Source organism: Schizosaccharomyces octosporus, assembly GCF_000150505.1.
Source record: "Schizosaccharomyces octosporus yFS286 unplaced genomic scaffold supercont6.1, whole genome shotgun sequence".
Lineage (NCBI taxonomy): Eukaryota > Fungi > Ascomycota > Schizosaccharomycetes > Schizosaccharomycetales > Schizosaccharomycetaceae > Schizosaccharomyces > Schizosaccharomyces octosporus.
The window spans coordinates 1625806-1652516 of record NW_013185619.1 but is presented as its reverse complement, the minus strand read 5'-3'; the positions used below and the strand labels follow the sequence as shown (position 1 = coordinate 1652516).

At 36.6% G+C, this 26711-nt stretch overlaps 9 protein-coding genes across 9 annotated transcripts; 2 read left to right on the top strand and 7 right to left on the bottom strand.

Moving 5' to 3' along the window:
• Positions 1-923: 923 nt before the first annotated feature.
• Positions 924-2426, bottom strand: SOCG_03294 (uncharacterized protein). Its single transcript, XM_013161782.1, has one exon. The coding sequence runs from the start codon at positions 2313-2315 to the stop codon at positions 1209-1211; it is 1107 nt and encodes a 368-aa protein (XP_013017236.1). The 5' UTR covers positions 2316-2426; the 3' UTR covers positions 924-1208.
• An 844-nt stretch (positions 2427-3270) lies between these two features.
• On the top strand, positions 3271-5282 carry SOCG_03293 (splicing factor Prp17). Its single transcript, XM_013161781.1, has 5 exons — positions 3271-3445; positions 3487-4236; positions 4284-4899; positions 4948-4995; positions 5039-5282. The coding sequence occupies exons 1-5, from the start codon at positions 3335-3337 to the stop codon at positions 5173-5175; spliced, it is 1662 nt and encodes a 553-aa protein (XP_013017235.1). The 5' UTR covers positions 3271-3334; the 3' UTR covers positions 5176-5282.
• A 5-nt stretch (positions 5283-5287) lies between these two features.
• Positions 5288-10957, bottom strand: SOCG_03292 (1-phosphatidylinositol-3-phosphate 5-kinase Fab1; the record flags this gene model as incomplete). The annotated part of the gene is made up of 1 exon (XM_013161780.1): positions 5288-10957. The coding sequence occupies one exon, from the start codon at positions 10955-10957 to the stop codon at positions 5288-5290; it is 5670 nt and encodes a 1889-aa protein (XP_013017234.1).
• Positions 10958-12635: 1678 nt separating this feature from the next.
• On the bottom strand, positions 12636-14457 carry SOCG_03291 (Ric8 family guanine nucleotide exchange factor synembryn family protein; the record flags this gene model as incomplete). Its single annotated transcript, XM_013161779.1, has 5 exons — positions 12636-12732; positions 12787-13691; positions 13741-13854; positions 13919-14080; positions 14251-14457. 5 exons carry the CDS (start codon positions 14455-14457, stop codon positions 12636-12638), a joined length of 1485 nt encoding a protein of 494 aa, XP_013017233.1.
• Positions 14458-14611: 154 nt separating this feature from the next.
• On the bottom strand, positions 14612-16887 carry SOCG_03290 (mitofilin). Its single transcript, XM_013161778.1, has 3 exons — positions 16775-16887; positions 15156-16736; positions 14612-15111 (listed from the first exon to the last, which is right to left on the bottom strand). Exons 1-3 carry the CDS (start codon positions 16835-16837, stop codon positions 15055-15057), a joined length of 1701 nt encoding a protein of 566 aa, XP_013017232.1. The 5' UTR covers positions 16838-16887; the 3' UTR covers positions 14612-15054.
• A 131-nt stretch (positions 16888-17018) lies between these two features.
• On the bottom strand, positions 17019-19231 carry SOCG_03289 (vacuolar membrane amino acid uptake transporter Fnx2). Its single transcript, XM_013161777.1, has 4 exons — positions 18822-19231; positions 18746-18771; positions 18515-18681; positions 17019-18459 (listed from the first exon to the last, which is right to left on the bottom strand). The coding sequence occupies exons 1-4, from the start codon at positions 19078-19080 to the stop codon at positions 17238-17240; spliced, it is 1674 nt and encodes a 557-aa protein (XP_013017231.1). The 5' UTR covers positions 19081-19231; the 3' UTR covers positions 17019-17237.
• A 197-nt stretch (positions 19232-19428) lies between these two features.
• On the bottom strand, positions 19429-20276 carry SOCG_03288 (DUF757 family protein). Its single transcript, XM_013161776.1, has 6 exons — positions 20140-20276; positions 20089-20100; positions 20003-20030; positions 19905-19959; positions 19614-19837; positions 19429-19553 (listed from the first exon to the last, which is right to left on the bottom strand). The coding sequence occupies exons 1-6, from the start codon at positions 20182-20184 to the stop codon at positions 19477-19479; spliced, it is 441 nt and encodes a 146-aa protein (XP_013017230.1). The 5' UTR covers positions 20185-20276; the 3' UTR covers positions 19429-19476.
• Positions 20277-20763: 487 nt separating this feature from the next.
• SOCG_03287 (DNA repair nuclease Rad13) lies at positions 20764-24168 on the bottom strand (the record flags this gene model as incomplete). The annotated part of the gene is made up of 2 exons (XM_013161775.1): positions 20764-22429; positions 22565-24168. The coding sequence occupies 2 exons, from the start codon at positions 24166-24168 to the stop codon at positions 20764-20766; spliced, it is 3270 nt and encodes a 1089-aa protein (XP_013017229.1).
• A 185-nt stretch (positions 24169-24353) lies between these two features.
• SOCG_03286 (Sad1-UNC-like carboxy terminal) lies at positions 24354-26701 on the top strand. Its single transcript, XM_013161774.1, has 3 exons — positions 24354-25978; positions 26025-26138; positions 26185-26701. Exons 1-3 carry the CDS (start codon positions 24455-24457, stop codon positions 26548-26550), a joined length of 2004 nt encoding a protein of 667 aa, XP_013017228.1. The 5' UTR covers positions 24354-24454; the 3' UTR covers positions 26551-26701.
• The last annotated feature ends 10 nt before the right edge of the window (positions 26702-26711 follow it).

The following is a 26711-nucleotide window of genomic DNA, read 5'->3' as shown; positions in this document are numbered from 1 at the left end:
GCTAGATTTACCAAATAAGTCCGTAGGAACTGGTTCTACCGTTCACGGATCTGTCAACAAAAGGAATTTCTCCTTTCTTTTAACACCGTTAAATAAAAGCACTTTTACAACAAAAAGCTCCTCTTAAAAGATGAAGCGTAGTTGTAAAACTCATGGTAATGGCTTTTCGCATGTCTCAAGTTCATAAAGCAGCGACATTATGTCACTGACTGGTCATATCCTTGTTACGATTATTCGACTTTCGTTATATACCATACTTTTTCGTGATAGTATAATCCAAACGAAGTTCGTATTACAAAAAGTAAACAAAGAACCTATCCAACAATAAAACCTTGACGTTGGATTCTCGCAGTTATTTTTAAGCATTCACAAACACTCATTCTTTTGAAGCAACTTTTTCTAAATATTCTCAAAGTGTTTCTTCTGAAGCCTGTCCATCTGACGGTTTTAGCTCAGCTGCTCAGCAGAAGTTGATTTAGATGGAAAGGAAATCATTGGTATGCTGGGTCCGGTCTTTTGATTATCCTCTAGCTTGGGCTATGATTTTCTTACATAGTATTCATTAAACGGCTTTGTCTATGAAAGAAAAAAGGAAAAAGAAAAGTCTACAGCACCCCAAATTCTCATGTTGTCTCCAACCACGGTACCAACGACTCAAATACTCATCTGCAGTATCCGACGGGAATTGGTGTTTTCTCCTAGGTATGGACGTAGCATAGATATATTATTTTATTTAAATCAAAATATATGATTTATAAAATCTTCTGTTGCTAACTACCTGGAAGATTGCGAAGTTTCAGTGATCAGGAATGTGTGCGTGAAAACTGAACAACAACTTTCAAATTATTTCAAAAGGATATATGGAGATATTTTATATTTTTGCTTACTTCTTGTTTCCTAAAGGAGATACCGTTTCAACTCAAATTTTAGAGGAAAACCATTTGTGTTTACGTTATTCAAAATATGTTTTTTTAATCATTTAAAGTCTAAAGATGAAGAAAAACGAGGAAATAAAGAAAAAAACTAATGTATATTTATCAATGTTGTCTTTTTTTTCTTTTTTTTTTTTGGTACGTATATTTGGTTGGGCCAGGAAAGGGAAATGAGTATATCAAGAGTAAAGAAGAGAAGGGAAAGATCTTAAACAGTATTTTTCTTTGTCTTCAGTTTTGCTCAAGAGGAGAATCTTATCCATTTTGATTGAAAAATCAAGACACTTTGATTAAATTGAGCTGCGATATTTGTAGGAAACTACAATCCTTTAGTTGACTGTCTAGAGTGAAAGAATGCAAGCAATGCTGAAAATATAGGGCCATCTGGCTAAAGTATTCTTCACATAAGAAATAAAAGGAGTGGGAATTTTTTTCGAAGAAATTAGTAAAGGGTAATCCCACGGAACTGTTTAATGAGTATAGGACGAGTTGGATGTAAAACAAAAATGTGAGCAAAAGATTTATGTAGTGCATATTCTTTGAGAATGGGAAGAAGGAGCTTGAAAACCCCGCATAGTTTTTCTTTTTTAAGTAAGTTGACGAAATCTTCTTTTCTTCTATAATTCTTTTCGAAACGCTAGCTTCGTAATTCAAAACACGATGGGGTTGTCTGATAAGTGAGGCAGATTTCGTATTCCGAGGTATTTCATCAAATGATATTGGCAAAATTTCTCCAATGAATATAGCATGTTGATTATTATAAGATGAATAAGGATCAAAGGAATTTTCCAGCGGTGTTAATTCGTGCCGAATTTCTGGCAGTGATAGAGCAGGTTTGAACTTCTTCGATTCTTTTGGAACCTCAGTAAGAGAATGGCAGTTACTGTTATTGACAGAGCCAAGTATAGAGTGAGTCGAGTCTTCAGGATGGATAGTGTTTAAAATGACTTCACGTTTTGTCAGGACAGGCGTTGATAGAGGTAAATCCAGAAAAACATTTTGGTTTTGGTTTTTTGTATTGACTTCACTTAAAATATGGGAAATGTTTAGATCCTTCAGAAGGTTGTTGCGAAAGAGACAGGAAGAATTCCCTGCGGATACTTGGGCCTTCCATAGCAAAATCCGCAAAACAGTTAACTGTTGTGTAACATGCGATGACGATTTTGAAAAGTTTTCGAACGTTTCCTTAAATTTAAATAGGCCATGAGCTGTATAAAAAGATTGTGAAGATGGATTTTTAATGGCATACAAAGAAGCATCGCATGAATTCGTTTTTTGACTGATAAGATGAAGATGAGACTTTCGCAAAAAAGGAGAGAATGTACTTTCAAAAAGGGTGTTAATAGTTTTAAAGCTAATTTCTTGAGGCATATTGAAAAACATGAGGCTGATTTCGAATGAAAAGTCAATTGATGAATATAAACTGTTATGGGAAAATGATAGATTTAGGAGAAATTCTACTGCTATATATTCCTTTCTGAGAAGGAAAAAGAGCGATGACCATAGCTTGAGCTGTCAATTAATGATTGCTCAAATACAATCATTTATTTACTTCGCCCCAGGTGTCGCATGTAAACAAATGAATCAAGGGATGATTGTTTGCTATGTCAATCTCATTGGCTGTTTCCCCGCATAATACTCACATATTTGGGTACAAATTACTCCTTTAACATAACTTTAATTCGTGACGTAATAGTTTTCGCTTTCGGCGCTTTATTTACTTTATATTTGTAAACAGTTCTAATAACTGGGGGATATATTTACGAAAGAATTACAATAAGTTGGACTGTTTAAACTTATTAAATTGTCCAAACTCTGTTACAAAGGTGGCTAAGCAAATAAGCTCTGATGCTTTTTCTTTTCTTTTGCACTAACATCAAATCATCTTACAATAAAGCTATGGATTGAATTGGTTTGTTCCAAACATGCAGTACACAGGTTCTCTGCCATCAGAGGAAGATTAGCAGTAGTAATAACCAAAGACAAATATTTCTGTTTCGCTGCAAATTAAAAAAAAAAAAAAAAAAAAAAAAAAAATAGATCATGAGGACAAGCCTTTACTTGGTTTTTTTTTTTTTTATCAAATAGAATAAAAAAAAACTAGAAACTATTCTGAAAGACAGCTTTCAATCAACCTACAAGGTAATCAAATGACTTTTGTTTACATTCATAGGACTATATAGATTAACCAAACCACTGCTTGTAGAACCACCCATGGTTGTAGCAAAGAGTAGACACCCCCACGAAAAGTATCGGTAAAATACACTAACGTTGATATCACATTCCAAAGGACTCAGTATTCAAAAAGTAACAGCTCAAGGCCTTCAATAGTATTTACACGACTTTCGAAGAAAAGCACAAAGTCAAAATAGAGGAATTTCGTTAGTTTGAAAGCAATTTCGATGCTAATGCCAGAATATTCAAGTGATTCAGAAGATCAAGATGCTAGCCTAAATACATCAGGATCCGTTTCTTCTTTAGCAATCAATGCAACACCAGCAGTCATTGAAACTGTAAGGAATTCAAGATATATGACAAACGCTAACTACTGTAGTCAAACAATAGAGACCTTATAAGTCGTTCAAAAAGCAATTTTAAAGAATTGTCTCATAATGTTCCAATTGAGAAGATGCACAAGCCGCTATATGGCCCAGCCAATCCATACTTGACGAAAAATCAAGACTCTCAGAAAAATACAATTACAGGCTACGTTGAGCGTGAGAATGTCTCAAACGCTGTTTTCAACCAGGAATTTAACTCTTACGGCAAAAGGAAAACTCAAAATGGGGAGTCTGAAGGTGACTCGGTCGACCCAAGCGCGTTTAAAGAGCGAAGAGATGAGATAAAAAAATTAAGAAAGGCTGCTGGTGACCCTTCTGTTTTGGAAGGTGAGAATGCATACAGTGGTCCCTGGGCCAATTATGATGACAAAGGTGAGTTATCACCATCTTCGGAAGAAGTTGAAGAAATAGAAGAAGTCGTAGAATATACGAATGAAAATCAAGAAGAAGAGAAACGGGATGCTACTCTGTCGACTACGCCGACTTATGAAGAAAAATCAGAAGCAAAGGAATACTCTACTTTCCACAAAGACTCCCTTTATGATTACCAAAACAGAACTTATCTTCATGTTCCAACAGATGTTGGCTTGAGTCTCATTGGAACGCCTGGAGAACAGGTTTGCTACCTCCCTAAAAAACATATACATACCTGGAAGGGACATACAAAGGGAGTTTCTTGCTTAAGATTTTTTCCAACAAGTGGCCATTTATTACTTTCAGGTTCCCTAGACTCGGAAATAAAGGTAAGAAGCAATGTTTCTATAGTCTTTACTAACTTTACTATGACCAGATATGGGATGTCTATCATGATCGGTCACTTTTAAGAACATTCCATGGCCACCGAAAACCCATTCGAGATCTTTCGTTTAACCAAAGTGGTAGTTCCTTCTTAAGTGCTTCCTTTGATAAGACAATAAAGCTATGGGATACCGAAACCGGCAAATGCCAGCAGCGTTTTGCTACCGGAAAACAAGCTCATTGTGTTCGCTTTCAAGTGGACCCAGAAAGACCATTCGAATTCTTGGCCGGTATGTCTGACAAGAAAATACTACAATTTGATACTCGAGCTCCAGACAGTGTACAGTCGTATACTCATCACCTTGGAGCCGTAAATTCAATAACTTACTTAGAAAATGGTAAAAGATTTGTTACAACATCCGATGATTCCTCCATGCGCTTCTGGGAATATGGAACTCCTATACCAATCAAATACGTGGCAGACATTGGAATGCATTCTATGCCCAGAGTTGCTCTTCGTCCCAATGGTAAAGCATTGGCATGTCAATCATTGGATAATTGCATTTATGTTTATTCCGCTGTCGAAAAGTATCGACAGAACAAAAAAAAATCTTTTCGGGGATTCAACTGTTCTGGCTACAGTTTAGAGGTCGGATTTTCTCCCGACGGTATGTACAAATTTAAAATCGGCTTTTATTAACTTCTTTTTTTATCAGGTCGTTTTGTGTACAGTGGTGATTCCTCTGGAAATGCTTGCTTTTGGGGTATGATATTATAAATTTTCGTTCGAGCTAACAAGTTGTATAGACTGGAAATCATGTAAGTTGTTATCTAAACTTCCAGCCCACAACGGTCCTGTACAAAGTATGACTTTCCACCCTCAGGAAACTAGCAAGGTTGCTACCTCGTCTATTTTGGATGGAGTAATTAAATATTGGGATTGAATTTATAATGAATTTAATAAAAGGAGTATTTATATTTTTACCAAAGTTCGTTTTATTTTTTTAAAAAAAAATAGAACACTCAGAATAAATAAATATATAAATATATGAAATCTTAGACCTCGTCTTTTTCTTCACTTTCGCCATCGACTTCGAAATCCTGAGATGCTAGAATGTAACAATCCATAGCTTTTCTAAATCTAATCTTGTATTGCTTCGGGGTCACAATAGTAGGTTCGGGACCTCTTCCGACTAGTCCTTTCTCTTTCACCCAACTTTCTAGCTTCTTATCCCAGGTGTACGTTCGAATGAAGTCAATTATTCCAACGTATAGTTCGCGTTTTTCATAATCAATTCCGACCACTAATGAATAGTCCATTATATTCAATTTAGATAAAAACAAAGTGTCATTCCATAAGGACGACTGCAACATACTTTTCAGTTGTTCACTTACAAATATAGGAGACTCATAGATAAGTTCAACCAGATTTTCATCTAATAATACTTCATTGTCTTTCCCTGTTGACTGTACGTGTCGGTTTCGCATAGATCCCTTTAGGTCAAATATTCTTGATGGTTTTCTGTCATAAAATAAATTCTCCATGACCATTATATCAAGTTTGCATACTTTGCCGGTGGAGGGATTTCGAATATCAACATGGTAAAAACCGAAAATCTTGGTGAGCGTAGTTGGCAATTCATGGAAAACTACTTTCGACATGTAATCAAAGTAAGCAGGAGCAAAACTCAAAAGTGAATCACTCTCCAATCTTGAAACCACTTTCATCACATATCTTTCATCAAAAGTCTTTAGAAACGCAGATCCCGACTTCCCACCGCTGGATTCCCAAACAGAACATCTGGACAGAGATGAAACGAAGCTATCTGCAACATCACACGCACGCCTTAAAGCACTAAACTGTTCAGCAAAGAATACCTTACATGACAAATATGCAGAACCTTCCTCAAACTGGTATTTAAGGTGGGTACCCGTTGGTTTTAGCATCAAATTTTCAATTTTATCCTCTAAAGTTGGCTGATTATCGTTTTCTAACAGATAACTATCCATATTTTCTTCAATTTCGGCCATCTTTTTTATATAATCAGGAGAATTAAGTGTAAAGCTAATCAAAGAGCTAGGCTCATCTTCCCTTATAACCACATTCGAGTCGGAAAAGACATGCTCACAAGCTTGTAATGGGAACTCGAAAGGCAAAGGATTCAACGAATTCCATTCTGACCAAAATGTCGAGAGAATCTTGTATAAAGAGGTTTTATCATTATAAGGGCCTGTAAATTCTGACCTTATATCCTCTTTGCACACGTTTTGTCTATTTTCAAAACTTTCTGGGGTTTGTCGTTCTCCTAAATCAGGTTCATTCTTAAACAAAACTCCGAAAATATCCTCAAAAGTGTCATAGGATGCATCTGCATCTTCCTTCTCAATTTTGCCTTTATTGTTCGAAACATTTCTAATATCATTTATTTCTTTCTGTTCCAAGTCGTCCACATCATTATCAGAAGGCTCTTCATCTTCAAAAGCATTCGATAAATCGCTAAACACCTCAACGACAGGCTTAGAAGGTGTGACAGGCATTGTCCTCTTACGACGCTCCCTAACTAACTCATCATCTCGACGTCTTTTTTCTTGAAGTTGTTGGCTCAACTCCTCAAATTGTCTAACTAAAGAGCTAACTCGAGCATCTTTCGTTGGAGCAACCTTCCTAGTAACTGGCTTAGCCGACTTCTGTATGCTTGATATTCTAGCTGATATTGCAGACGAGACTGGGTTTCTAAGGCCATCCGAAAGATAATCTTTAGATGTTGGCGAAGAAAGAATACTATTCTGTCGTTTTTTATCGAACAAATCAGAAAGCGATCGTTCACTAGGACTTCTATAACTGCCTTTAATTTTTAAGGCGTTTGGTGATACTGGCATATCCTGACTTTCCATATTATCTCGTTTGGTTGGTGATTTGGAAGAACTACTACCGAACTTCCGTTCAGTATCGGACTCCATAGCAGGAAAAACTGAACGCACCGAGGATTCCAAAGATTCATTATCTTTAAATACATCAATCGAAAGGGCCGATTCACTTCTGGCGTGAGTCAACTCTTTCTTTTCTTCTTTAGGTCCGTCAACCGCTGATGGGTTATCCACTTGTAAAGTAATTCCATCTCTTGCAGTATCCAAGCTTTCCAAAGGATCAGACGGATGTTGCAATATTGAACGAGCTAAAAATACTTTCTTAATTTGAGTAGCAGCTAAACGACTTATCTCTTTATATGAAGGCAGATAAAGCCGTTGGTAATCGGCAAACCTTTGCTCCCACTTAATCATTCTTCCCTGTAAAATTCTTAAAACGGAATTCATAGAAAGAAAATCAACAACCGTGGTATGTTCATATATGAAAGTCAGTTCTGAATATAATTCATCGTTATCTTTTGTTAATAACGAACGGCAATTTGCTATTTCTTCTTCACAAGATTGAAGTTTAACAGGGTCAGTCACCCAGTCTGTGCGCAACTGATTAATTCTGGTTGTCACCGAATTTAAACACTGTTCAATTAGTTTTTTTAAACGAAGGTATTCACTGTCCTTCTGATTTTTAACATAAATTGGGTTATAGTATAGCATGACTTGGGGAACAAAGAGCTCAAAAATTTCAATTGGATCTCTTTGAAATCGTACAGCCATATTGACATAACCAAAATAATGCACATGGTCATGCATGATACTATGGCTGCAGAATTCAAACCTGTCTTTAATATTGTCATTATAAAACATAAATTCCAGATATTTCCCAAATGAATACCTCCATGTTTCATCAGACATAACCGTTACTGGTGTATTTCTTTGGCATGATCTGCAGTAGTTCCATAACACAATCTTTTCTTCTAGTCCAGGGATTGGGCAAGTAAAATCTTCCAGGACAACACTTATCCTTCCATTTCCGTGTACATAGCTTTTATAATGAGATATCATGTCCTTGGTTGGGCAGTATTCCCCACCACAACTAACATTCGTGTTTAAGCATGTACTTTCAATAAATTGTCCCAAAGTACAATCGGATTCACGGTAAAATTCGAGCAAACATCTTTCGGGGCCAATACAGGGCACTGATGTTTCCTTATTAATTATAGAGTACAATACCACCATTCTTTGATTAGAAAGAGGAGAAAACAGCTGTCGAGAGCGGGAATAGTAGAGCTCCCATTGTTTTTGAAGGAAAGTGAACCTTTCGTGTGTACAAAGTAAGTTATAAGCCAATTCATAGTCATCACCATGTTGAAGTGAACCAAGAAACTGATTCATAAAATTTAGCAAATAAGAACTAGGATAATTAGAATTAAGTTTGGTGAGATACATATTTTCAAGAGTCTGAAGATGGTATACTCGACCTAATAACCTTGGTAGAGGTCTCTTAATAAAAAGAGAAAATGTGGTAATTCGCTGGAGTAACGCGCTTTTAATGGAAGCATAATCATCAACTGCAGGGAAGTTCATTTCAATATCTGAATGAGCATCAACATCATGACTCAAAGAGGTACTAAGAATTGTCGTATCAGAGTCAAGACAGTCTTGTATAGAGTAATCTGGTACTCTTTTTTCCAAAACCTTGCCATGAGAAGGCTCAGAATTACATGCTCCTAATTTATCCATGAATTCCTCTAACGGAGTCATCATATTACAAGCAGAAGTAAAAAGCTCCGTTGTGTTCACAAATTTATCCCTCAGCATACATGATTCTAATTTTAGGTGGTATGTAGCAAGTATTGATATTTCGACGATTCTTTTTACCTTTGTCAATTCTTCGTAAGAACCACCTCTCAAAACTACAGTACATCCCAAACGCTCTGAGCAGTGGTCCAGAATAGCAAAGGTCTTCCTTATTCCTAATTTTTCATCGATGACATAACTACATAGTTGAAACTGTCCGCAAGTTCCTAAATGAGGTCGAAGAGAAAGTTTATCGATTGACGATATAATGTCTGCATGACAACACCTAGCTATATCGTACATAACGGTTTCTTTGATTCCACATATCGCTACGACACCGTGTTCTTCAAAATATTTTAAAGCAATCGTCGGAATATCATCCTTGATAAAAACAAGTGTCGGTTTGAGCATACATATTCTACTCACAAGATTATAAACATATTCCTCTTGTTGACTCATCAAAGAATCCAATGATAGAATTCTTTGTTCGTTACAATCATAGTCCAAACTAAAAGACAAAAGAGCAATACGAGGTTTTTGCACAGACCGATCCATTGACTTAGATGAAGCTTTCTTGGTAAATAAAAGTCCGGGAACATAGAAGGTTTGATTTGGTTGTCCACCAGGAATCTTTTTAATTTTTACATAGCTTCGTACGTCAATATCATCACCAGAAGAAATATCAGGACTCATATTCAATGAAGTCTTTAATAAAATATGTGGTAAACAATGCACCCATCTTAAAGGGGTATCGACATTAGCATCTAATAACATTTGTAAAAGTAGTCTTTTTAAGAATCCCACCACCAGATCATTAAAAGAATCTGAAAAGAAAATCCAAGGGGCAGGAACGGAAGGCGAATGCGAAGAACTTCTTGAGCGCGCTCGAAATCGAGGAGATACTTCTCCTGATGAGACCGCATTATCTGTCTGAGAACTTAGCAATTGAGCAACATGCTGAGTAGGTGAAGGAGGTATGGGTTGTAATAAAGAGGATGGAAGAATAAATTTCAGAAAAGAAGCTAGAGGATTTAAGAGATAGCCACGATTATTTACAGAAGTATGAGTGCTCACATTAGTGGGATTAGCCAGAGGATATTGTAGCCTAGCAGAGGAATTGTAGTTATTATGAAAGGGCATAATCATAGAATTATTAAATAAGGATTCATCATCAGAGTCCTCAAGATTAGAATTGAGTTCCATCTGTGGGGAATTAAGAGCGGTATCGGTTTGAGGAGTGTGAACATAAATCTCTTCTTCATGGCCTAAATCAAAGCACTCGTTTTTTAAACCGGAAGAAAGATTTGGAAACTGAATCCCAGGAGGCCGATTACTATTTGAAGTAAGTTTTGAAGAGGATCGTTCACCGTTCATAGAAGGAGTCGAAAATCTCACTGTAGGAGAATTCTTTATTTTTTTTGTTTTATTAAGTAAAGGACTCATATGTTGATTAGAAGGTAAACGCTCCATAGATACGACGGAAGAACCGATATCGCGCGAAGCACCGGTATTTAAAGGGGAATACTGAGATACGGACTTGCTAAATTGCTGCGGACTCAGGTTTTGCTTTCTCCATTCAACAAATATAGAGCGGTGACCCCATCCCGGTGACTTATAACTAGACCGGCTTGATGGAATAGCAATCATGGGCGTTACATCGGGAGGTCGTACATCAACAGGCATTTCATAAGGATTGCTGTACTCCGCGAAAGAAGAAAGGACATGGTCGTTTGAATTTTCCTCTAAAAGAGAAGAATAATTCACGTCAATGTTAGGATTTGTCCTCTCTTCATGTCTAAATAGAGACGAAAGATTTGTTTTTGAAACTGAAGCGCACGGTAAGCAAACTTTTATCTCTTTAGGGAAATCATATATCTCCCCAGAAACTTTAGTAAGACATTTTGAGCAAAAAATCTTTCCACATATACGGCAATGATGCTTTCGACGACAGAAGCTAAATTCTGCCTCACACAAGGAACACTTAGTAGTCCGCTCATCTCTCATCCAAAACTCACGGGACAAGTTACCATTCTTTAGGTTTAACAAAGGGTCTGAAACCTGCATTTGGCCGTACAAATAACGCTTAACCCCGGTTCATTCGCTAGGGGAAAGCAGCTACAAAGAAAAGGTGTAGAGTTACGATTTTTATATATATGCTAAAGAAATTCTTTTTAACAAACGGAATTTGCTAGTTATAAACAGAACTGGGATACTGAAGACGAATACTCAAACGACGTAAATGTCGATACTTACATTTACACATTCCTTGATCATGTCGTATATCCTGGACTTTAAGCACCCAGCAAAACCATTCTTGTCTCCAATCCCAAGAATGCTATTGTTGATTGACCAGAAAAATAATAAGGGAGTGGACAAAGGATGCAGTGCCAAGTAGTAGCGAATCCTGGGTTAATTATGTGGGGGTAGTCAATGGGAATATATGGACACTAATCGGGTTCAATGTCAAAATTCATGCCAAATTGTTAAGCATACTCAAATATATCTTTATAAAATGATTGCATTAAAAAAAATTAGTAGCTAGACGTCAGTTTTTAGCAACAAACGATACAATACATCTGAAGCTTCAGTTAATCGTTGAACAATTACTTTGTAACAACCGTTGTATTTTCAATTGTTTGAAATTTGAGGTGCATAGGAAAAGACAAACATTCTGAAGTAGTTTATTGAGCTAATGATAATTTCTGTGTACTGATGGGTTCCATTTCCTTCGGTTCAAATCAAGTAACAGATTAATATAAGTATGATCAATCTTCTGCAATGCATTTCGTTTAGAGACATAATAAAATTTTGTTTATTTTTTTGAACCAATTGTTTTTTTGATACAAACAATAGCGACAAGACCTTAGTTTGATCAGATCTAGTTTTAACAATCAATTTAGTCACCATTTGAATCAACCGAACATCACCATCATAGAACATGGATTAGAATAAATGAAATGTCATATAATTGTAGCACAAAAAAAATAAGGGATTATGCCTTCAAAAAAATTATCCAAATGCTCGAGACATGCTTTAATTATCTTAGTCTAGTGATATTACCGGTCACCGTTTATGCCGGTAGGGTTCTCCTTACTCTTGTGCTTGCCAATAGTAGCGTAACAATTTTTGATTTGGATATCTTTTGGTAATCTCAGCTCGTAAGACAGTACTTCCAACGTTGCTTCTTATTGAAGACGCCTCGCCTCCGTAGCGATAATCCAACACTCCTCTTCCAAGCAACGTCTGACTAAACAATTACCGTTGATTCAAAAGTACATAAAATCTCAAATATATAAAAATATGTCTTGAAATTTCGCGGACATAATATATAAGGTCAATGTATTTCTTCCGGTAAGAGAATATCTCTGCTTCATTAGCATTGTCATAGAGAAGCTGACACAAAACAATAACTAGAAGAATAAGAGAAAATAAATAGGTAGATGTCCTGTGCAAAACTCATTAAGGCTGTAATGCATTCAAGCGCAATTCTATTTCAGATTCATCATGAACTATAGAAACACTTCATATAAGTACCAAGTGGGGTATCGTATTGAGTCCTTTTTACGTCTTACTTAAAAGAACACAGTAGGTGGGATAGGGTATAAGTGGGGGCATAGTTCAGTTAAGTATCAGTTAAGTAGACCGTAGGTTGAAGTTGGGATGATTGCTGAATTCGTATAGATTGGCCGTGTTAGATTTAGGTTTAGGTAATATATTCCTCTTGTTCCAAAAAAGGGTATTATTACTGTGAGTAAGTATCGTCAAGTTCCTGATAGTGTCCACTGTCAATAGCTTGGCGAATTGGATTTGTCACTTGCATAGCACCATTTTTCTCTAGTCTTTAATAAAGTAAATAAAAAATAGTTCTGTTATATAAATGAAGAGTTTCTTACCTCTGAAATAAGATGAATAGCCGCTCTGCTTCTCGCTCTTTTTCTTCCATTGTCATGGTCGATGAGGAGCTTGGCTGCTTAGATCGTTGTTTAAATTCACCTGTTATTGGATCAATGAATTGAAAATTCTCTGGCTTCAAAGAATTCCCTGTAGACTCGGGTATGATGATATTTGAAGAATCGGAATGCTTGACTCTATTTAGAATACCAGAGGCATAACCATATCCGACTTCTTTTGTGAGCAAATCAGCATTACAGTCGCAAATTCTAAATAAAATGGTTCCATGCCAAATAGAAATATTTTCCAGAAGTGGTATCATACTAAGCCGTAACAATAAACATGCCAAACTCTTTCCTTTCTTTAAGCTTGTCACTCTGTCACACTCTTCTGGTAGAAAAATAAATTTTAATTTTTCTTGTACTCTTTCAATATGCATGATGGAATATAGAACACAAAGTATAGGAACGAGAACTTTTTCCAGCGAAGCTGATGTATTTAGTGAAATAGCACTCTCTAAGTGAAGATAATGCCCTTCAAGTTGTTCAACCGTCTCTAATTTAACTATCGAATGCAAAGTCTTGATTGCCAGACCCACAATCTCACAAGCCTGACTAGACGTGATGTTTTTTAAACTGCATTCCAAAATTGCATTGATAGAATGCCAACGTATAGTGGAATCTTCATCCTGTGCATATTTTGACCAAGTTTTTATTAGAATCGGTAATGCTCTGAATAGAGTTAAAACATGTTGATATTTCCCAGAAACATACGTTAATTTCGTTGATTCCTCGATAGATCCTATTCTAAAGAGTGGGAACAAAATCCTTAAAATTTCTGCATAAAGTGATAGGTTTTCATTATCACAAACTGACTGTAATTTAAAGTTCCATATCGCTTCTAGTCTCTTCTCGGTATCAGCTACAACTTCAATCTGAACATATATAATAACTTACTTTAACCAATAAAAACGTCAAATCATTCAAGTTTATGCACGTATCTGCTCCCTGGTACGACAAAAAAATGAACAAAAACCGTAAGTAAACGTTTTGAGATTCCAAGTTCTCCCTCTGCAAACATATAGGTTAAATAACTTACTTTAAAAACTCATTCTAGTAAAATAGAAAAACATACTTCAAATACTTTTTGGGTGAAGCTCTTCAAACAATCAGAATGTGCCAACTGCTTCGTTAATACAGGCACCTGCATGAAACAGTTGGCAACCAATTTAATCATCTCCAGACTGGTGACTTTATCCTGACATGTACTAGCGTAGTAAAAATAGGAATTCCAATCCTAGATAGTTAGCAAAAAGAGTAGTACTAACGGACAGAAAAATGGAACCGTATATTATAATACACTCAAAGAAGAATGTCCTTTTATTAGAATAAAATACTAATGATTAAGTATTATGGCTAATTCCGCACCAATTCCAAAGTTGCCCGTATATGCATGAAGTTACTTACCAAAACACTGGCTATTTGTTTCGCATTTTCCAATTTCCGACTTAGCTCTTTGAGTCTAGAAATAAATTCCAATGGTAGATCTTGTTGAATTGATTCCTCGTCTTGCAATTGCTTCTCTAAAGAATGTCGAGTTGCGGAATCTGATTCATGTAAGTAAGCATAGTTCGTTTTCTTTTTTACTACTTCCAAAAGATTATCTAACTCCATTTTGTCCAAAAAAACTTTAAAATCTTGGATACAACTGACTATGTACAAAATAATGAAGACCAGGAACTGCTCAAATGAGATGAGTGGCCGACAGAGACTGTAACATAAGCAAGCGTATTATAAATAAATGGTTAAATACTTGATTCCATATACAAATAAACACTAATTATTCAATTATTGTTCTTATACATGATTTATCATGTTGCAGAAATAGCAAATACCAATTTATTACAAAGAGTTACTATAGCAGTACATCATGGTTCTTCTAAGCCTAACACTTGAAATTCTCCGTAATGGCTATGGTTTCAAGTCAAATCAATTCATGTAAAAAGATTAAGCATTGCTAAGTAATCTTGGGTCGCTCGATGAAAAATTTGCATGAAAATCAATCTTATTACAATCATAAGCCTGCATCATGAGAAGCACGAAAAATCAACTATCGCTGACTTAAGCTCAAAAAAGACCGCGATGTTATCCTGTGGAATTGCTCTCAAAATAAAGCTTCGTATTCATTACTGCTTTTATGCTTAAAGTCAAAAATTATGTACTCTGATTTGGCATCAGTGTACATTAGTGAATTGCCAAATTACGGATCAATTATTCTTTAGCTTCTTCTTGTCTTTGAGAAGCGTACAAAGCGGAACTCTTGATGATCTAAATAGGTGGTTAGTAAATTCACTTGTTAAGAAATATCTTACGTTAATAGCTTGTTGAAGTTCCAACTTTCGCCTGCAACACTCAATCCAATCCTTTGACAAAGCTCTAGACAATTGAGACAAAGTCAAAAGACTCTTGACAACGCTATCATAATCATCAGCCATTAAGTTAGATCTGGCTTCATTCAGTACATTCTGAACCGATTGAATTTCTGGTGACTTGAATAAACTGGCTGGTAATTGACTCAAAACCATACTCTTCATGTGACCCAAAAATCCGCTGTCCACGGTAAGGAAGCAAGTCTTATAAATCTCTTTTGACAAAGCATCGAACTTCATCTGTAACTCCTTCTTAGTAAGTATCGGACCAGACTGTAAGGTGGAATCAATAACATTATAAGCTAAACCAGATAGCTGGTCTTCCTGAGTAGCATCCTTCAAATCCTGGAGATTTTTCTCAAGAGATTTGCTATCTCGCATATCAACATCCTTCTCTACCTTTTCGAGGGCCTTCTGTACTTCTATGAATTTAGTCATACGGCCGTTGTCAAAAATGACACCACGAGCTAAGTTTTGAAGTTCTTCAAAAGAGCTTCGAAGTTCACTCAACTTTCCAAGTCTTGAACCACGTTCTTGTTCTACTTGGGCCTTGACGGCTTGAAGATGCATACGTTCCATCTCAATTGCTTGCTCCGTCAGCTCATTCTTCAACTTCGCTTCATAGACAGCGGTCGCACGAACAAGTTCTTCATGTAGTCTTGAATCATGAATGTTTTGCTGGATCTGTTTCTCTTGTTCTAATAATTCACGCCATTGTTGATCACGTTCTGTTAAAAGTCCTTCAATTTTCGAATTCCATTCCTCCAACTTAGAGTTCAAGCGTTTCTCATAAAGCTCTTTTTGTTCATCTTGTAACTTAGACAATTGAGCACGGAGCTGATTAGCTTCATTTAAAGATGCTTCGAATTTGAGTGTTTGATCTTTTAATTCTTCCTCGTGAGCACGCTGCAATGTCTGATTAATTACGGGAGCTGCAGTAACAGAAATTCCGGTTTCCTGATCAAGACCCAAATCAGAAATAGCAATAGTCTTGGCATTTTCTTTTACATCATCAGAAGCCTTAGACTCGGTCTTGGGCTTAGAGGTAGAATTATTATTACTTTCTTGCTTAGGTGCTTCGCTGTGCTTCAATTCAGTAGGTATTGCAAGCTCTTTACGCTTTGCTTGTTCTACAATGTCGCTCGATACTCCTTGAGAAGCATTTGGCTGCATCATTTTAGGCATATCGCGTATCAGAATTTTATTACCGCCAAAGAATTTGTAGCCAACCCAAGAATGCTCAATTGCAGGAAGAAGACGGTCACCAAATGGGGCATATTTTGCAAAAGCATCATAAAATTTAGGATCCTCAAAGCTATACCATATTCCTCCGGCATACCCAGTAAGACCCAAGAATGCTAATAAGAGAAAACTATTCCGAAGCTTGTTGCTGCCCTTGGCACCACCGTCGAGACGAATTTTTTCTTCTCCAACTGTTGGAGGAATTCGAGAAGATGGCTGTTTGGGCTCAGGTTTCACATTTGGTGTTTCTAAAGAATTCTGAACAGAGTGAACCCAAAACGACTGTTGATGTTAGAAATCAGTTTTACCGTGAAACATACACGTTTGATGTTTTGTTCTACTAAAGGAAGGTGTTTTCGAACAGTTTTTAGCTGCTGATGCATTGAGAAGGGTTTATTATGGGAAAGAGTAACCTTGACGCATTGGAAGTAAGCTGTTTTGGAATAACGAAATTTACTGAGAACATAAATTCACTTAAGCAAATATCGTGTACTTGCCATTGTAAATAGTCAGTTTTAATTCCATTTGCTAAATGCTGTTAAATGTAAATTTGATGAATTGTCTTGACTGGATTTTATTTGTCATTATAGTTTCGAAAGGATATTATTGAGTAGTATATACTTACAAGGAAAATAGCAATAAAGGAAGGGACAATTAGTAAAAATAAAAGCACAAGAACATTAAACTAACAATTTCAAGCAATACTGGGACAAAAATTAATGGGGAAAAAGAATTAAGGACAGCGATATGATTTGTTCCATTCTTTGTCAGTCAAATCTGAGATTAGATTTGTTGACTACGAATGAACAAAGATATCAATAATGCAACAAAAAATGAAACAGATGTGAATAAAAATGTATAGTGCACACTTGTCAGAAGCGCACGGACAACAACAACACGGATTTGCTCAGGAAGAACATGAACATATGAGATATCTTTTTGTAACTGGCGAATGAGTTCATCCAGTCCATAATCAAAATACTTTCTTAACTGGAGTTTTAACGATGTCTGAACAATAGAAGTTGAAATCGAGACGCCGAGAACGCATCCGTTAGAACGGAATAAGTATGAAGTAGCAATAGCAGAAGCTTGTAATGCCGAAGGAGATGCGTGAATAATTGCAACAAGGGTTGTTGTAATAGAGATTCCAGTACCCAAACCACCTAGAAAAGGATACAAAATGTATTCCCAAACTTGGGTATTTAAACCATATCGCAACATACTAAGAGCTCCAACAAATGCAAGAAAATAACTAAATACAGTAATTCTCTTATAATTCCCTGTCAGATTTATCACTATTCCACCAAGCAAGGAACCGATACTTGAACCAACAATCATTGGAATAAGCCAAACACCAGATTTCTCGGTACTTTGATTCATTACAGCCTGGTAATAAACTGGCAATGAATAAATCCAACTAAGTTGAGACAGACTTTGGAAGAAGTTGCAAAGATAGGCAGATAGACATGTTCTGTCGGTAAGTACTGTTATAGGGGCTAAAGGCTCTTCGGAAACGTACGTCTCGACATATAAAAAGCTAGAGTATGAGATGAACGATCCTAAAATAAGCATCGCGACCAGAGGATCGGACCAGGGTCTTGTGTTTCCTCCGAGAGTCAAAGCAAAAGTCATGTTGAAGACACCTGAAGTTAGAAGAAGAAGACCCAACCAATCAATTCTCGAAAATTTTTCAGTAAAACTCTCCCGACTATGGTGAGGAAGGTTAAGAAAAAAGGTGACCGAAAGGAATGCGACTACTAGCAAAGGAACTTGGATAAAGAATCCTAATCTCCAAGTGAATTGGTCCGCAAAAAATCCACCTACGGGTCCTCCCAAACTAGAACCGACCGCAAAAAATACGTTTATAATACCTTGGTATGTTCCACGTTGTTTTAAAGGTACCAAATCACTCATTAAAATAGTAACCGTGGAGTTCATGCCGCCTCCTCCAATGCCAGCTATGGCACGAGCGATAATAAGCTGATAAAGTGACTGGGATAAACCACTACGGATGTTAGCATTATATATAAATTACAGAAACTCGTTACTATCTGACATACCAGAAGAAACAACCAAGTCCGAAAACGGAATAAGCAAATAGAAGAGTTGATTTTCTTCCATATATCTCACAAAACCGTCCAAATAATGGTTGGAAGGCTGTACATGCTATCATGTATGAAGTAGCCGCCCAGGATATTTCATTGAACTTGCCAAACTCAGCGCCGATCTTTCATAAAGCAAGTTAGTAAGGAAGCATATTTGGCATACTTAGTATCAAGTTTATAACCTACCTTGGTATATGTGGAAGCAACGATGGCTAGAATAAATTAGTATATATCCAAACAGTAATAATTAGGAGTAACGTACTATTATCTAGAGCAGACAAAATAATTCCTAATAAAAGTGCAGGAAGAACTTTCCATACTGCGGTGCCAGATGGTCTGCTATTGTTTACAATACTGACATCTCCATTCGAGTGAGCCAGAGAAGATGTTACGTTGGCATCGTCAGACTTGTTTAGATTGTCTGAAAATGTTGAATAAGAAATAAACGAGTTTTGTTGATCGGAATGCAAAATACTCTCACTCTCTCGATTGCCGTCCTTATTGGAGTTATCCATAATCATATTAAAAAAAATAAAAGTGTTATTCTTTATTCTTTTTAATAAAAATAGGCTGTTCAACAGCAACAATGCTTTATTGATCTGTGGCCGGTTGAATGCAGAGATCCAAAGTTGAATCAACCTCCTTATTCCATGGGCAAAATGGAAGTAAGAAGGTATCGTAATGGTAAAGTTATCATCGTTGACTCAATAAAAAAAGATTTCTTTCCTTCATTGTCAAAGGCCAATTTATTTATTGTTTACACTATATGACCTGTAATTAAGCCTTTTCATACCACGTATTATCCCTTTTTTTGGAAATCAGCAATAGGCACTGTCACGCAGTTGCATACTCTACAATCTATAGAAGCATAAGTAAGGTACCAAAATTTTTATTGTATTTCTTTTCACCCTAATCCTCTACTTTTTAAAAACCCAATCATTCAAACCGTACTTGTTACGAGCAATCTCAAAAGCAAAAAATTGCATACGAGGAACTACACCCAGTTAGTTGTAAAAGTAACTATATGTATGTGGAGATCACAGTATCACCATACCGAAAATAGTAGTATCTTGCTCATACTCATCGGTATTACGAACACGAAGTAGGGTACCAAAATTGTAATCATCGATTTTCTTTTGGTAGCGCATCATGAAAGGGCGCCAAGCGGCTTTACCCTTGGGAGATTTCATTTCCTCTTCATTGACATATTCAACTGTCTTAGGGTTTTCAAACTCCGGGAAAGTCTTCTTTAAGTCTTCAAAGATTTCATCATCATACCTAGTATACGTTAGAATCAACAGATATAAAAAAGACGTAGAGAATCCGTTTTATTGATTCTACATACTTTGTAAGACGCAATTCGCTTCCCTTACGCATGCCCAAAAGGCTCCAATAAATTTCTATAATCGTTAGTTCATCGTAATTCTAATTATATGCACATACGAGCTTGTTCAACAGCTTTCACTGCAAACTAATCCATCGAGTTTAGCATTTCTGAAACGAAAAATTCATATTCGTGAATTCATTACCTGCATCTCAATCTACGAAAGTTAGTTAATTTACAGCAAATATATACGAACCTCTGCGGCATTTTCAGCTTGCTGAGCATCGATGTTTGTGGCCATTTTCAAAATTTGACACAAGTATGCAAAGGTTTGTATTACTGCTAATGCCTTATTGTCTCCATTACACGAGTAACAACGACAAGGTAACAAATGCTTTCAGATGGATATTACTCAATGAATATAGAGTAGTCCAGTGCCTTCGTTATTATAAGCCTAATACGAAAATATAATAACTATCGTATAAATAAGATTATTTGCAATGATATTTATTTACAATTAGTAAATGCATATGTTTATACATGTATATTCATGAAAACTTAATTTTTATGTCAAGAAAAAGATCATATTTATAATTTTATTAAAGTAAATGACTTGGCATTCTGTATGATTTAACTTTTTTCCTATAGCAAAATAGCCAGAAAATCCTTAGCGATCAAATTTATCTGTTCCCTGTATGTAGAGAAAACAAGAATTTGTTTTCCGCTCCACAAGAAAAGGGTTATCGTGAAATTACAACACAATATAGGCGCTTTTACTACAGTCAATTAAATTAAATAAATCACCCTCCTTTCAAATATACTATGTCTACTTCTTACTGACCTTTCTACCTAGTCTCTTTTGGTCATACTTCTTGTTTTATTAACGCTTACGCGCTCTAACAGGTTTTTTAGTTATAAGTTCCGTTTTCAATGGGGCAGAAGCCTTCTTTTGCTCAGAAAGCGCGCTAAGTGAAGTGGATGATACTTCATCTTCAGAACTTGAATCGGAATCAGAATTCGTTCGGCTTTGCATCATCCTTTTCCTCTTAGCAATCCGTTCCTTTAAACTGTTCGAAGCTTGCTTTGTTTCGTTTTCCTCATTTGCAACAACACCTGTAGTGCCAAAGGAAACTGATGGATCTTGCTTATTTTGACCTGATCGAAAAGCCGAAAGAGCATTCTCCATTCGTTTACTTTTAAATTGATAAGCAACTCTTGGTGCAAAAACGTTCCCGCCTGAGAAAAATTGGGTCAAGTTGGATTGCGTTCCCTCAAATTCCTTTCTATTGATGTCTTGAATAATTGGTAGAAGCACTTCATTTGCCCTTTGTTTGGACCAGCCCACTGTTGCCATCAAAAATTTTCTTAACTCATCTAAGTCTGGGATTCCCCATTGAAATTTTTGTTTACTATCATCAACAGTGGGATTCAAATACGCTTCATCGACCATTGGATTTGGAAAATCCGAGGGAATAACTACTTTCCCTAGTAATTTGCTAACACGTCTTTTGACAGGCGTACCCAGATCTTCATTGGTTGCTTGTCCGATTGACAGTCGTTGGAACCACTGCTTAAATTCAAATAAGCCAGTTTCACCTGGAAACTCACGCAAAATTTCCAAAGCCAAGACGGGGCCGACCTTTGCTAATCCCAATGTGTAGTCGCTTCCAAGTAAATGAGCAAGTCGTATAAGTTTAGTTTGATCTACATTAAACTCCCGCTTCATATCGTCCATTAAATATAATTCCACGAACTTGTTCTGATTAAACATATTACGGTAGATCCTGGTACCTCCAAAGAGGAAAACATCTGAATCGTCCGTTACTATACCGTCAACCAATTTCAATTCAAGTAATTTAGCACACTGCGCTTCAGCTTCTTGTGGCGCAACAATGTAAGGTAAACCAAAAAGCCTAAGTAGCTCTTGGCACTCTCGAATCATCATTTGAGTCACTTCATCTGCATCACGCTTTTCTGTCCGTTTTTGGACTCTGAGTTCATGGATCCTTTTTTCAAAAGCTTCTTGATCCCAGTTAGAATCAGTATCTTTCTTATTCAATTCAGAAACAAATCTGTCGTATTCCTTTTCTTCTTCTGCCATGCGAATCATCATATCATCTTCTTCTTCGTCCATTAAATTTTGGGCAACTTCTAAGTTATCATCTTCTTCTGAAGTAGCTTTTTCTTCCATTAAACGTTCGGGTGTACCTTTCTTTTCAGAATGAATGTCTGACACTCTTTGGGAACTATCAGTATGCACGCTGAAATAATCTTCCTTACCTATTTCAGTGGCATCTTCCTTCTCCTCAACTTTATTATTATTTTTCTGAGCCATATTGACCATTGTTTGTTGTTCGATATCTCCACGGGAAGCCTTGTTCCTCACATATTCAAAAGGATGGTCTTCTTCATCCACCTTAATTAGCAAAGGAGAGGACTTATCAAGTCCATTATTTTCAAGCGAAGAAGATTTCGTTGAATCAAGATTTTGTGATTCTTCCTTGGTATGTACAGTTTCATTATTGACATCCTCAAACGGTTTGTTTCTCTGTTGTTCAGTCGGGTACTGTCCACTAGACTCATTTTCAAACCGTTGATTGTTGAATTCGCTGATATTTTCAGTAAGAGATTTTTCTGAGATTGCACCTAGGTTTAGGGCTTCTCCGAAAGCTTTTTCAGACTCCATATTTTTCTTTTCTGAATCTTTATTGTCTTGTTTTAGCGGTGTTGCTTTGTCCTTAAGTCCTGAAAAAAACAGGGATTTCCCCCAATCCATTTCTTTAAAGGGTAAAGGTTCCAGAGTGGGATCGCTTTCTTTCTTAACAAATGTCGGTAAATCATCCATAAAAATTGAATCTTTAGGTTCATCTTTTTGGGGCACATTTGCGTTGATGGCATTTTCAAAATACTGAACTTCAGGACTATGGGATTTCTTATTCTCTTCTTCTAAAGGGAGAATATCATTAGGTTTTGTTTTTTCTTCATTTGTTTCTATATCCCGCCGAATGTTATCCATGTCTTCAGTCGAAAGGTTGAATAAATTTGCTGTTCCATCACGGTTATAGGATTCAATTGATTCCTGAGTAGCTAGCTGCGTCATTATCTCATCTAACTCTCTATTTTCAGAGTCATCCTCCTCTTCAAATGAGTGTTCTTTTACCTCTCTCAATTTTGCTGCCACCAGTTCTCTAGGATTCATCTGTTTCTGAGTTACCGGAAGAGGCACATCATCAAACTCTTCATCGTCTTCATCTTCTCCTACGGTACTGCTTAACTTAACTGCATCTTCGTCGATGACAATAGGATCACTCTTTGCCGTACCAGAAATAACACCCAAGGCCCAACCACCCTCGGCGCCTTCATTTTTAACCAAAATGTACTCTCTATTCTTTTCTCCTGCAACTCGACCCGGACCGAATTGGTTCATGCCAGTAAAGTCCATGAGTCGTTGGGTTAAATCGTTTCTTTCTTTTAATCGCTCAATTTGAAAGCGAGAAAAGTCCATTCGATTTGGGAACATTTCTGCCAACTGATCAGTACTGAGACCCATTCTGAAACGTGACCGAAGCCGCGCCGCACTAAGAATGCTATATTTATCCGTGTCAGGCAAAGACCGGAACATGCTTGAGTCAAAATCAATACTTGAGAAATCAAACAAGTTTACATCTTCTACATTGCCAAAATTCAGTGCATAGTTAGTTAATTCCTCTTGTGACATGACTCGAGGATCCTTAGCACTGTTTAAATTATCGAAAGAAACATCCATCTCTGGCAATTGGTAAGGATCTGGTTTGAGATACTTTTTCTGATTATTTAAGACAGGCTTTATGTCGTTATTATCTAGGGACATTGAAGAGAGCTTTTGACTTTTTGCCTGTGAAGAAGCATCCACTTCAACCTCTGCCTTACGATTTTCCTCTTCGAGACGAATGGCCTGATGCCTCATTTGTAAAGCGTAAATCTTATTAGCTGTTAAAGAAGCATTTTCTTGTCTGTCGACTCGTCTTGCTTGACGCTTCCTTAAAGTTTGACGCTTTAGGACTGGTGCGCCTCCATCAAAAACGAAGACAGGCTTGATACCAAAGAAAAGTAATTTACATATTCTTCGAAAAAAACCAACAATGTGGCTACTTTTCAACTGATTTCCCTCTTTATCACGTACAGCTTTTAAAAATTGGTATATCCAAATAGATGCATCCACTGCTAGTCTCTTGTCGTTGAGAGTTTCAAGCTTCACGGGTCTTTTGACGGGCTCAAGAACGTTCCAAAGACCGGAAACTCCCATACTTCCAATTCCTTATAATTGTGAATCAAAATAAGATTTCAGCGTTCGCGAATGCCACCGCAAAGTAAACTAAATTCTCTGTATTACCAGTACTCAAACGATTCTTTACGAATTCGTAGAATTTAAGAGCATTAAGACATTTCTGGCTCTTCTTGCTCTTGTTAACACAATTCGAGTTTTGGTTTTTCGTGAGTAAAAAGTAGTACGTTGTGGCAGACTTACACTGCATCTCCTCCATTGAAGGCCTGTATGCAAGCGGTCTTCAGAAGCTTATAAAGGTACTCGAATGTATCTTTTTTTAATTATTGTATACTCTTCTTATTTATTATTTTTATATTGTAATGCACTGATTAGTTATGAACCAGCTGTGTGCGAAAATACCCTCTCGGTCTTTTCAGGCATTTTTCATGAAGAACCTGACCAATCTCCCTCTTCTGAATATGTACAAGAAGATATAAGCTCCGACGAAATATCGGAAACTTTAAAATATTTTGAGACAACCGATGTGCCAGCTCAATATAATGTTGCTGAAACTTCAACTCCTTCCATTGAAAGAGAATTATATGACAAAACTGCTTCCACGCAAAATATAACAAATATTTCGGGAACCTCTTCAGCCAGGAGCGACATTAGATCTACGAGCTTGGAACGATCCATTCCTCAAGCCTCCATTAATACCGCTATTCCAAATGAAGTTAACAGCAGAAGTACGGATGAGAATACCGCTATTCCTCGTTCCCAAACTTCTTTCGGAACAAGTACTTCTTTTAAAGAAGGTTTTTCTCCTGAAACCGAATCTGCAGCTCATGTAACAACATCAGAAGAAAAACGGTTTAATTTTGCTTCCACTGACTGCGCCGCCGCTGTTTTGAAAACTAATGTTGAAGCCGAAGGTGCTTCGTCTATCCTGACTGAAAACAAGGATAAATATATGTTAAATAAGTGTTCGGCCACAAAGAAATTTGTCATTATAGAATTATGTGAGGATATCTATGTTGATACAGTTCAGATTGCTAATTTTGAGTTTTTCTCAAGCATTTTTCGAACAGTTCGTATTAGTGTTAGTGGAAAGTACCCCAAACAAGAATCTTCATGGATGGAGCTTGGCACTTTCACTGCAATGAACTTACGAACCTTGCAGTCTTTTCATATAGAAAACCCTTTAATTTGGGCTAAGTATATGAAGATCGAGATCTTAAGTCATTACGGTTCTGAATTTTACTGCCCACTGAGTTTGGTTCATGTATTCGGTAAAACCATGATTGAAGAATTTGAGGAAGAAAATGAAGAAGGATATTCCAATGACTATGATCTTTCACAAAATGACCAAGCCGACGTAATAAATTCCAACACGAGAAACAACAGCCAGTTTATACCACCTGAACAGACTACTGCGATGTTAAACACTGTGGAAAATAAAAGTGAGTCTCCGAGCTCCATCTTAAATAGCGCCTCTTCAAGTCCAACGGCAACAAAAAGCAGCGAGATAAAAGAAAAGCAAAGCATTGTTAATAACAACAAAGAACGTGTTAGCAATCCTTTGTTTTCTTCAGTTGTCGCAAGTAATATGAGCTCTTCTTCTGCAGCAGGATCACCCCCTTTTCCTACGACGACCCATCATTTGAATCAAGAAAGTATTTATAAAAATATTAATAAACGCCTTTCCACTTTAGAAGAAAGAAAGAAGTTATTTGACGAAGCTATTCAAAAACTATTGGCATCGTTTGGGAAACACGAAACGAAACAATTAAACCTTTCTGATTTACTTAACGAAATAATCGTGTCTCATAAGGAAGAATTTGATCAGATGGTAAGGAAAGCTTTGAAGTTACGTTACTCAATTCTAATGTTTCTAGCGATATCAATACCAGAGACTTCAGTCTTCGTTTTATATACTACAAGCTCGATTGGAGTTGGCTTCTGCTGAAAATGAGTTTGTTCAAAGAAGAATTCAGTCGCTGAGTGACGATGTAAGTTGTACTTTTTCTACGGTAAAGATAACTAACTTATCTTCAGTCATCTTTTCAAAAAAGATTATTGGTACTCCAGTTGACTCTTTTAATCGTGTTAGTGGTATATATTGCAGTATCCTACTTCCCTGTTGGCAATGACAACGTTCTATTGCAACCATCTTCTGCTTCTAAAGCATTTGACTATAATGATGGTTATCAAGAAGTAACTAACTCAAATGATTCTGAAAACGGTCCACGACTTTCTCCTCTTTCTAACTCAATGCCATCTAAGAAATCATCTTTGGTATACAAAGTGACCGAAAAATCAGACGATGATCAATCACCTCGCCCTGGTAATCTCCCTGTTTCTCAAATGAAAAATCCGGGCATGAAAAGACTTCTTCATTCACGAAGCTATTCTGTTTATTAATTTATTAATTATTTCTTATAAAGGAAATCATTTTAATTTTAGAATGCATTAATCAATCGCTATAATATTAATAAAAACTGCGTCTAAAGACAAGCTGGTTGTGAATTGTTACTTTACTGATATTGATATACAACTTGGGTTTCACATCTCTAATTTTCAGA

Excerpts from the sequence above, each read along its gene's own strand:
- SOCG_03294 (XM_013161782.1), bottom strand. The coding sequence starts at position 2,315 with ATGTTTTTCAATATGCCTCAAGAAATTAGCTTTAAAACTATTAACACC.
- SOCG_03293 (XM_013161781.1), top strand. The coding sequence starts at position 3,335 with ATGCTAATGCCAGAATATTCAAGTGATTCAGAAGATCAAGATGCTAGC. Across the intron at positions 3,446-3,486 it reads CACCAGCAGTCATTGAAACT|TCAAACAATAGAGACCTTAT; the intron begins GTAAGGAATTCA and ends TAACTACTGTAG. Across the intron at positions 4,996-5,038 it reads TGGAAATGCTTGCTTTTGGG|ACTGGAAATCATGTAAGTTG; the intron begins GTATGATATTAT and ends CAAGTTGTATAG.
- SOCG_03290 (XM_013161778.1), bottom strand. The coding sequence starts at position 16,837 with ATGCATCAGCAGCTAAAAACTGTTCGAAAACACCTTCCTTTAGTAGAA. Across the intron at positions 16,737-16,774 it reads TAGAACAAAACATCAAACGT|TCGTTTTGGGTTCACTCTGT; the intron begins GTATGTTTCACG and ends TAACATCAACAG. Across the intron at positions 15,112-15,155 it reads AACTTCAACAAGCTATTAAC|ATCATCAAGAGTTCCGCTTT; the intron begins GTAAGATATTTC and ends CCACCTATTTAG.
- SOCG_03289 (XM_013161777.1), bottom strand. The coding sequence starts at position 19,080 with ATGATTATGGATAACTCCAATAAGGACGGCAATCGAGAGAGTGAGAGT. Across the intron at positions 18,682-18,745 it reads TTGCTTCCACATATACCAAG|ATCGGCGCTGAGTTTGGCAA; the intron begins GTAGGTTATAAA and ends GCTTTATGAAAG. Across the intron at positions 18,460-18,514 it reads GGACTTGGTTGTTTCTTCTG|TGGTTTATCCCAGTCACTTT; the intron begins GTATGTCAGATA and ends TAACATCCGTAG.
- SOCG_03288 (XM_013161776.1), bottom strand. The coding sequence starts at position 20,184 with ATGGCCACAAACATCGATGCTCAGCAAGCTGAAAATGCCGCAGAG. Across the intron at positions 19,838-19,904 it reads AGCGAATTGCGTCTTACAAA|GTATGATGATGAAATCTTTG; the intron begins GTATGTAGAATC and ends AACGTATACTAG. Across the intron at positions 19,554-19,613 it reads GCAAGATACTACTATTTTCG|TTCCTCGTATGCAATTTTTT; the intron begins GTATGGTGATAC and ends AACTGGGTGTAG.
- SOCG_03286 (XM_013161774.1), top strand. The coding sequence starts at position 24,455 with ATGTATCTTTTTTTAATTATTGTATACTCTTCTTATTTATTATTTTTA. Across the intron at positions 25,979-26,024 it reads AGGAAGAATTTGATCAGATG|CGATATCAATACCAGAGACT; the intron begins GTAAGGAAAGCT and ends TAATGTTTCTAG. Across the intron at positions 26,139-26,184 it reads TTCAGTCGCTGAGTGACGAT|TCATCTTTTCAAAAAAGATT; the intron begins GTAAGTTGTACT and ends ACTTATCTTCAG.